Raw genomic sequence first — 10977 nt, forward strand, 5'->3', positions numbered from 1 at the left:
CATCGAATAGAAAAACAAGAAGATGCGATATTGAGCGACCTAAAAGCCTTCGCGTCTAGGGGTTACCAGGGTTACCGACTTTTTACTTTTCGGGTTCCGTACCCAAAGGGTAAAAACGAAACCTTATAGCATGCTAGCATTATTAAGACGTCGTCATCTGCCTTTCAAGAAAACCGCGATAATGAGACAGTGAAAAATTTTATTTATTAATAAGTAATTAAATTAACTATGTATTTTAGTTGCCGTTGTAACAATAAATACTAAAAACAAAATAAACAACATATTTAGGGCTCCTAGTCAATGATGAATGAATGTCATTTTTGACAATTTTCGCTCAACTTCAATGAATGGTACGGAACCCTTCGTGCTCGAGTCCGACTCGCATTTTCCCAATTTTTCACAAGCAATATCTCTTGGCTGTCATCCCTGCACTAACGCGCGCAGGAATAGACTCGGAGGTGTCGTCTAACAGAACTATTTATCTATCATACCTTTGTTTGAAGTGCAGGAAATATCTATTTACGGTTTTGTGTGCCAAAAAGGATGTTTTCTAATTGCCACATTTATCAGCAAGCACGCGACGTACGCCGCCGCATTTCGTGTACTATGCGGTGCGTTCGACGCGTACGGCGCAACACGTACAAGAAATTCTTTAATCTTTTATCGCGTGAGAGCCGAAAATCTTTTCGGGATGAATAGTATCCTATACTCCTTTCCCGGGTCTAAGTATTTGGATAAGTACCAAATTTCATCAAATTCGGTTCCGCGGCTTAAGCGTGAAGAGGTAACAGACAGACATACGCATTTATAATATTAGTATGGACATGCCTACACCAACTCATAAAGTTAATATACCTAGCGGAATAGAGAAACAAAGGCCTGAGCAAGGGAGATGTCACTATCAGTAACACTGCGTGGTAAAAAGAGACGTGAGATACATTATAGCAGCACTCTTTTTTTGACGTCCAGTTGGCACGTGCCGCACGTTGACAATTTAATCTCATAGAATTCATGTTCAATCATGCTTGTGTAAATGTATTACGTACACATATTTTTCACACAGATGAAAACCAATTTTGGTGACGTTTGACAGCTCGAGATTGTTGCTCTATTCCGCTAGGAAGATTAACTTTATGACACCAACTACTAACCTACCACTTAGAATTATTTATATTTAAATTAAACATAAGTATAAAACATAAGCTGAAGCTTATTTAGCTTTACTTATTCCTTTTCGTTCGTAACTAAGTCGCGTGTTCAGACATCGCTAGAGTCGTCAGGGACAGGTGCAGACAAATTGCCTAGGACATAGGTCATGCGAATGCGAAAAATACGAAGCTATGCATGCGAAAAATACGAAGCTATGCATTATTTATTCAAACAAAACATAAGAGGTTTCCATAGCTCATTCTGGAATAATATTGTATGTTAATTTATGTCGACAATGTTTTAAGGGGCAAGTTGCCTTTATTATTTTTACAGTTTGCACTAATATGTCTCAAAATATTCAGCGAAAATCAATGCCCAATGAATGAAATCGCAATAGAATGTGTGCGTTCTAGTTTGTCGTAAATTGTATTTTACGACATTTATAACCAGCTCTGGATTTATGTATAAGCAATATAGGTCATGGCCTATAGACGGCAGCGTGCTGTGGCGTCCTAGGGGGGGCGGCAGAATTCCTACATAGGGGCGGCAAAATTAAAGTGGCCTTAAAGCCAATAAAAATATAAATCTATTTAAATCAATCAATAATTTATATAATTCAACATACTAACACTAGGCATTGTATTTTCCAGGTGGAACATCCCGCTAGCAATGAAGTGGTGGGGCGAACCGCTGGGGCGGAGCGCGGGGGCTCACTTGTCGCGCGTGGGGCGGCTGCGGCGGGCGCTGGTGCTGCTCGGTGCTATTGCGTGTACTGCTGCCGCGTTGCTGTACTGGCGACAACAGACGGACGACCGGGCTACTAGACCGCTGCACTCTTTATTGGGGTAAGAATAACAGAAATTCCTGCTAAACCATAACAACAACTAACCGCAATAAGAAGGCCTACTACGAAACTGTTTTGAGACTCAAAAAATTTGACGAGAATGCCGCGTCCTGCTCTAACAACGTCATTTCACGTTTGTTAGACTAGGACGCGGCATTCTCGTCCGATTGTTTGAGTCTCAAAACAGTTTCATGGTACAAGGCCAGAACTTTTAATAATAGACGTGGTCGCGATTCAGTGACGCGACCCTGTAATTTGTAAATCTGTTTTCTTCGTATGCCTAGTAGAGTCAAGCTTGGTTCTAAATTATACCTTATGTAAATACCCTGTTATTTCCCTATAATATTGTAGTAAGATACTAATTGTCAGCAAACAAGCTTCTAATATAAATTAAGAGGCTAAAACACTAGTTGTAATTTTTGACCGACTTCCAAAAAGTATGAGGTTTGTTACAAGATTGTTATAAGATTGAGGATACGTTCGGCTGTATCTTTTTTTTGTATGTTCAACGATTACTCAGCCTTTTGTGGTCCAATTTTCAAAATTATTTTTGTGTTGTATAGAGTTTGACTCGAATTTGGTACCATGTTCATAAAAGTGGTGACCTGATGATGGGATCCATAAGTAATCGAGGGAACCCCTCAAAATTTATATGAAAACATATAGTGATTTTGGTTTTATTAGAAGTATACTAAGCATTTGCTACCAAAAAGTAAGATTTTGCATCAAGGTATACCATGGTTCCGAAAGTACTGAGGGAACTCCTAACTCCTTATAGATACACGTTTGGAAAATTCGCGTTGTTTTAAGAACATAAAGCATATGCTACCGTGCAATTTATATAGGTAGTTCCTCAAAATTTATTCAAAACCAATTGTATCTGGCTGGTTTTGGTATCATTAAAAAGTTTTAATTTTAGAGAAGACAATTCCAAATTCAAATTAGATAAATGTGATATTTTCATTTGTTTTTCTTATTGTTAAAATGAGTAATTTTAAATAAAGAAATTCGATACATTTTAAAATTTAATACAAAAAAGGTGACAATGCAACACAAGTCGCGAAAAAATTTGTGATGTTTATGGAACTAATGCAGTATCTATCTGTGAGAGTAGCGCGGTTTAAGCGATTTCAATCCGGAAAATTTGATATCAAAGATGCACTTCGCTCTGGTCGCCCTGTTACGGACAAAACTGATGCCATTTTTGAAAAAGTTGAGCAAGATCGGCATATTAGTAGTTACGATGTAGCTGAAGAACTGGGGATTGACCACAAAACGGTTTGAGCGCATTTGAAATAAGTTGGGTAGTGGGTACACAAAAAAGCTCGATATTTGGGTGCCTCATAAACTCACCGAAAGAAACCCTATGAACCGTGTACTCATTTGTGATTCTTTATAACGACCTAATGAAACCGAAATATTTTGAAGAAGCTGATAACTGGTGATGAAAAGTGGATCACGTACGACAAGAACGTGCGAAAAAGATCGTGGTCAATGGCCGGTCGGGCTTCACAGATTGTGGTGCAACCCGGGTTAACTCGCAACAAGGTGATGCTGTGTGTGTGGTGGGATCAGTGACGGATTAACCCTTAATCAAATTAAGCAATTGCCTAGGGCATCACGTCTGAGGGCAAAAATCATCCGTCCTTAGGGCATCACGTCTCACTCTCGCGTCACCAAAAACCAAAAAATGTTTCTAGGAAAAAACTAATGTTTTTAGGTGGTAAAAGTTTAAAGACCGATTCTAGTTAATATACGGATTATGGGGGGGGGGGTGTACACAGGCATGGATTGCTTAGGGCATCAAGCATTAATCCGTCACTGGGTGGGATTGGAAGGGCATTATGAGCTGTTACCGCCAGGCAGACTAACGATTCTAAACTGTACTGCGAACAACCGATGAGATTAAAGCGAGAAGTTGAGAGAGAGTGGCCGGAATTAATCAACAGAAGGGGTGTGGTTTTTCACCATGATAGCGCTAGACCTCACGCATCGTTAGCCATTCAGCAAAAATTACGGGAGTTTGGCTAGGAGGTGTTTATGCATCCGCCGTATAGTCCTGACATTGCACCTTCAGATTTCCACCTGTTTTGGTCGCTGCAGAATTCCTTAGGCAGTGTCAGGTTGACATTACAAGAGGACTGCCAAAACCACTTGTCGCAGTTTTTTCATCAGAAGTCCCAAAATGTTTATAGCAATGGGATCATGTCCCTACCAACAAGAATATATATTCTTGTTGCAAAAAGTTATCGAACAAATTGGCACCTATATGCTTTAGTCAATTATAAATAAACTTTATAAAAAAAACTTTTGAATCTATATATATATAAAACTCAAAGGTGACTGACTGACATGGTGATCTATCAACGCACAGCCTAAACCACCGGATGGATCGGGCTGAAATTTTGACGTTTTGACGAAGGCATCCGCTAAGAAAGGATTTTGATAAATTCCCACCCCAAAGGGTTAAAATACGGGATGAAAGTTTACGTATATAATAATACTTCTTAACGCGAGCAAAGCCGCGGGCAAAAGCTCGTTTTATATAAAATGCAAAGAAACTTTTTCCCTATCTTATATCTTTAAACGAGCAATTCTTGTATATATATATATATATATATATATATATATATATATATATATATATATATATATATATATATATATATATATATATATATATATATATATATAATTGGAATCTCGGAATCGGCTCCAACGATTTTCATGAAACTTAGTATATAGAGGGCTTAGAGGGTTTCGGGGGCGATAAATCGATCTAGCTAGGAATCATTTTTAGAAAATGTCATTTTATTCGTGTTTTATCGAATACCGTCAAACAGCTAGTAATACCTAATATGCGAATATTATTTTGAAATTATGCTTTTATAATATTTTTTTACAAATAAAACATTGCACACACTACAACACACAACTGGCACACACTAGGAGATCTGATTGACAAGCCTATACACACGAATTGTACCTACTCTTTTATTTATGGTTGAAGTCTATTGTCAAATTGAATATAAATTTAGTTTTTTTTTAAATTAAATCATGTCAATTGTCAGACAATTATTACACGGCCAGTCTGTTATCATTTGACTTTATTAATCTGAGAATGTCGCAGGATTCTGTGTAAAAAATAATAAAAGTCATTTTACCAGTAGAATATCAATAAAAAAGCGTTGGAAACTTTAATTTAATTTTTTTATTTGAGGTCGAATTTCGACCATTGGGCGATCTAGTTATTATTAATTCGTATGTTTAATGGTAAACAGAGTTATTTTTGCGGCCAAAAAATTCTTATGAGTTATAACCTAATTTCATTTCCAGGGGAATCGAACCAATTAAAACGCGAGCGAAAAACTTTGGATCCCTTTTGACGAAAAATACGAAAACGTAGGTCATTGAAATTTTGCACAGTTCCAGTTTATATGGTGAAGGAGTGCATCGAGCTAATATTATTTTGAAATTATGCTTTCATCATACATTACATACAATACACACACTAGGAGATTTTGATTGACAAGCCTATACACACGAATTATTGTACTCTTTTATTTATGGTTGAAGTCTGTTGTGAAATTGAAAATAGATTTAGTTTTTTTATTGAATCTTAAATACTGGACAGTAATTATTACACGGCCAGTCTGTCATCATTTGACTTTATTAATCTGAGACTGTCGCAGGAATTATATCTAAAAAAATAATCTACTCTACATATATAATAAAACTGTAGAAATGTAAATTATGTACATTAAAGATATTCATAAAATAATAGACACTGTCACGACATCGCTATAGAAGCCAAAAATGTGGTTAGGTTTTTTTCTGTCTGTGTGTCGTCTGTCTGCCTATCTGTTTGTCTGTCTGTCTGTCTGTATGTCTGTTTGTGTCTGTATGTCTGTCTATGTCTGTCTGTATCTGTCTGTCTGTCATTTTTCAGGTACAACTCAACAGGAACCCTCCCCCCCTCCCTTCTGGAAATGTTGCTTATAACAAAATGGTGTCGCGAAGCCGAGGGAAAAAGCTATAATTATTAAAAATGTAAATAAGAGTTATTTTTGCGGCCACAAAATTCTTAAGACCTAATTTAATTTCCAGGGGAATCGAGCCACAATGGTCTTGGGTGTGTCGCAACGACCGGTGCGAGAGGCTCCTGGCGGCGGAGACCAACGTGCTCCAGTCGCTAGCGACGTGCAACATGCTGTGCTCCTCCACGCAGCTGTGGCCGCAGCCCACCGGCCCCGTCAGCCTCGCCACGGCGGCCGTACCCGTCCGCGCTAAAGGGTTCAACCTCCAGATCCTGGCGTCACCCTCCCGCGAGGTAACAGACCATCTCAGCGACGCTTTCGCTCTCATGCGCGACGATCTCAAATCTCTGGAACGAAGCGCGGCCGGCGATATCCGAAGATCAGATATAGGCGCCCCGAGAGATGTCGTGGTTCGAGTAGCAGTAAACGGGAGCGCGGATCCTCGCCTACGCCTCAATACAGATGAAAGTTACAAGCTGACGATGAAGCCGGCCGGCAACGCGCTAGCAGTGGATATAACGGCGCGGTCCTTCTGCGGCGCAAGACACGGCTTCGAAACTTTATCCCAGCTGGTCTGGCTCGACCCATACGCAGGCTCGCTCCTCATCATCGAAGCGGCATCCATAGACGATGCGCCGAAATTCAACTTCCGCGGCCTGCTCCTGGACACCGCCCGGAACTACTTTCCCGTCAACGACATCATCCGCACGATCGACGCGATGGCCGCCTGCAAGCTGAACACCTTTCACTGGCACGTCAGCGACTCGCAGTCGTTTCCCCTGCGGCTGGCCAGCGCGCCGCAGCTCGCCCAGCACGGCGCCTACGGCCCGGGCTACGTGTACACGACCAACGACGTCAAAGCCATCGTCCGAAGGGCCCGACTCCGCGGCGTGAGGATCCTGATCGAGATAGACGCGCCGGCGCACGTCGGGCGCGCCTGGGCCTGGGGCCCCGCGGCTGGGGTGGGCCACCTGGCGCACTGCGTCGAGCTGGAGCCCTGGAGCGCCTACTGCGGGGAGCCCCCCTGCGGCCAGCTCAACCCGCGCAACCCCCACGTGTACGACATCCTCGAGAAAATCTACAAGGAGATCATCGATCTGACGGGAGTCGACGACATCTTCCACCTGGGCGGGGACGAGGTGTCGGAGCGGTGCTGGGCGCAGCACTTCAACGACACGGACCCCATGGAGCTGTGGCTGGATTTCACGCGCCGGGCGATGCTCGCACTGGAGAAGGCGAACGGGGGGAAGGCTCCCGAGTTAACCCTGCTGTGGTCGTCGCGGCTGACGCGCACGCCGTATCTAGAGCGGCTGGACAAGCGGCGGTACGGGGTGCAGGTGTGGGGCGCGTCGCGCTGGCCGGAGTCGCGCGCGGTGCTCGACGCCGGGTTCCGAACGATCGTGTCGCACGTCGACGCCTGGTACCTCGACTGCGGGTTCGGCTCGTGGCGCGACAGCTCCGACGGCCACTGCGGTCCGTACCGCTCCTGGCAGCAGATCTACGAGCACAGGCCCTGGATCGAGGAGATGCCGTCGACGGGCGCGAAGTCGTGGAAAGTCGAGGGGGGTGCGGTGTGCCAGTGGACGGAGCAGCTCAGTCCGGGGGGGTTAGATGATCGGTTGTGGCCGCGGACGGCGGCGCTAGCCGAGCGGCTGTGGTCGGACCGCGCGGAGGGGGCGGCCGCTGATATGTATCTGAGACTGGACACCCAGCGTTCGAGGCTACTAGTGAAGGGGGTCCGCGCGGCGCCGCTCTGGCCCAAGTGGTGTACACACAACCCCCACGCCTGCCTTTAAGCCTGAGAGAGCTAGATTATTTGAAGCTGCTTACTCTTATTCTGCACGGTATTATCATAATGTTTGTGATGACATGAATTTTAACACAATTTTTTTTGTGAGTGAATAAGTAAGTATAATTTTAAATCCAAAAAATGAAGGTCACAACTACGAACTTATATTTTAAAATCCTTAATAGAAATTGTTTCGTGTTATAATGTAAGATGAATTATTATGACACCACTGGTAACATTATGGTAATACGGTGACTTGGTGTCTATGGTTTTTGACAGGTTCTTCTTTTCAACAGCGTTCTTGATTGGTTATCGTGTTTGACGTTGGCCAATCAGAAGCGGCCAACATATATCCTGTCAAAAACCTTAAAGTTTGGGCACAAAAAGGCCCGTTTGACGTAGTTAGACCGCCGTTTTATTTAGGAGCCAATGTTGTAACACTATAGTTGGATGCTGTGTACATAAGTAGTTAGAGTTTGTACAGCGTTGTGAGATCACAAGTAGGTTTATGAGTAACTTAATTAGGTAGGTGTATAAAATTAGAATAAATTTTGTAACAAAATACATGCAGGTAAATGTCATTACAGAATAGTAAATATCGGAGCAGAGGGCGTAAACAATCCGATCAAAATCCAACATGTTGGCTGTTGCACACGTCGTGTCTAAACACACTAGGCCGAAGTTAAGCGGCGTAATTTCCGCATGATTACGCCCGAAATGTCAAACGCTGAACGCAATACGGACAGAACGCGACGGAATAGTGTGTCATCGGTAATTTAAAATACATTGCGGGCGTAATCTAGCGGAATTTACGCCGCGTAACTTCGGCCTAGTGTGTTTAGACACTTAGCCGGCCCGGTATTGTGAAATATCACGCTTTAATTTTATTGATCAGTTTATTCGACAATGAGATTGAAGGCGCGATGTTAATATCAACCCTAGACGGTCAATAATAATATCCAATACGTGATATTGCGCAATAAAATTGATCGTCTAGGTGCCCACTTATTATCATCAGAATATTGACAGAAACGTTGTTAAGTTACGTCGAACAATGTCAAAGAACATGAAAAATACTCGTAAGCATCTCTCTGATGCCTCACTGCAATCTTAAGACGAATATAACTTTAGTATATTAATATGCAAAATAAAAACTATAATTAACGAACAAAATTGTACAAGTAAACATTTTTTTTTTATGAAATAAGGGGGCAAACGAGCAAACGGGTCACCTGATGGAAAGCAACTTCCGTCGCCCATGGACACTCGCAGCATCAGAAGAGCTGCAGGGAATAGGGGAGGGTAGGGAAAAAAATAGGAGTGGGTAAGGAAGGGAAAAGGGTAGGTACGGGCCTCCGGTAAACTCACTCACTCGGCGAAACACAGCGCAAGCGCTGTTTCATGGCGATTCTCTGTGGTATTACATATTCTGTTTTGATATTTACTGTGATCATGGGCGCCGGCAGGGGGTACCAGGGGGTGCACTTGCACCCTTTGGGAATCTCGGGATCAACAGGAATTATTGAAATATAAAAAGACCTGTAACCATGCCGTACAAAGATAGTTCGTAATGTTTCGGCACTAAAGTATTCTGTTGACGTAAATAGACAGTCACATGTTGTTCTTAAAAAGTAAAAAGAAAAGAAAGAAAACTAAAATCTGCACCCCTTGGAAATTATTTCTGCCGGCGCCTATGACAGTGATGTAACATTAAACCCGGCCGCACATTGTCCGAAATTTCTGATCAGAAACGGTTGAACGTCCGCGCTGTCTCTTACATTTTGTACTGAGCCGAGTGAGCTCGAACGCACCGGAAGGATATTTCGGATAGTGTGCGGGGTGGCGGTCCGGCGAAATTCAACTGTTTCTGATCAGAATTCGGACAATGTGCGGCCGGGCTTAACATTAGATAGGTACAGCAAACAGTTTTTACTGCCGTAACGAGCGATTTCCTACTACGGTTAAGGCACAAGTATTGGTGTTATGTAGCTTGGTTTTGCAGTAGCTAGGCATTTATAGTATTTGTGATTTGAGAGTTTTATATTATGAACGGTGGCGGTATAAGTGAAAGTAATATAAAGGTGGCTTAAGTGGCTTTTCGGTCATCGAGGCACGCTACAACGACCGACAAAAATTCAAATAAAATGCCACTTTATGAACTAGCTAGGCTATAGGTTTCATTTTGATATGCACCACAGCTACAAAGCAGCGGAGGCTTCGGTCACTATATTATGTACAATGTACATGTATAAAATTAAGCCTATAGCCCAGCGGGGCTAAAATGGTCACATTTAGCAATTCCTCTCAATCAATTCACAAAATGAATTGTCAAAACTGTCAAACTCACGAATGTCAAAATAGTACGATTGAATTGCAGACAGTGTCAATTTTGCGATTTTTAAAAAATAATCATATTTATAATTCATAATATGATTCTCCAAAGCGACCATTTTAGCCCCGCAGGTCATAATATACTGGCATTTTATTTGAGTTTTTGTTAATCGCGTGCCGCTAAAATCGGAAGTCTAATCGTCATAAAATGCTAAAATATTTCGAAAGTGACTGTTTAACAAGACGTTTGTTTTTGTGTAAATATCTATTAGTAAATTAACAGTAATTCTGGCAAACAATGTATTTTTTAACATTAAATTTTTATGTGGAAAAATCCATTAAAAAAACTTTAATTCTACAAACTACATTTTTGGCTTTTTTCGATATTCAAAAACCTTTTTCAAACGCTGCGCCCTGTTAGATTGCCGCCACCAATAACTATAATATTACCAACACTCGTACCTATATCAAATATGAACACTAATTTTGACATTGCACAAAATGTACTCGAGCACTTATTACTTATTGCGCACTTTTGAATCATTGGAAACTTTTCCCTGAGGGTCAATTCAGACCGCAACGCGGACGCGTGGATGCATTTCTAAATTTGTACTGAATTCACAGATTTCAATTGCATGAGACGCACTGACCGCCATTATACAAGTACTAGGTACGCTAGACATAAGATACCCTTTGAAATGACAGCTATTTTTTGTGCCTATTTGAAGCGGAATCAGCGCCCACAATGCGAGGGAAGAGAACTAAATCGTACGTAAAAGTGACGTTTGAAAGTCGCCATATTGGCGCTGAGAGCAGTAGTGGGAGTA

The 10977-nt window shown here is 42.0% G+C and overlaps 1 protein-coding gene across 2 annotated transcripts in view; it reads left to right on the forward strand.

The window, feature by feature from the left end:
• Window positions 1-8613, forward strand: part of LOC121737191 (probable beta-hexosaminidase fdl) — a 161569-nt gene extending 152956 nt beyond the window's left edge. For both annotated transcript variants that reach the window (XM_042128787.1, XM_042128785.1), the window contains exons 4-5: window positions 1800-1994; window positions 6101-8613. In XM_042128787.1, the coding sequence (XP_041984721.1) occupies window positions 1819-1994; window positions 6101-7826 (1902 nt within the window). In that variant the 5' untranslated portion in view covers window positions 1800-1818 and the 3' untranslated portion in view covers window positions 7827-8613. The remainder of the gene's footprint in view (window positions 1-1799; window positions 1995-6100) is intronic.
• The last annotated feature ends 2364 nt before the right edge of the window (window positions 8614-10977 follow it).

The sequence above is a fragment of the Aricia agestis genome, chromosome 20 (genome assembly GCF_905147365.1).
Source record: "Aricia agestis chromosome 20, ilAriAges1.1, whole genome shotgun sequence".
Lineage (NCBI taxonomy): Eukaryota > Metazoa > Arthropoda > Insecta > Lepidoptera > Lycaenidae > Aricia > Aricia agestis.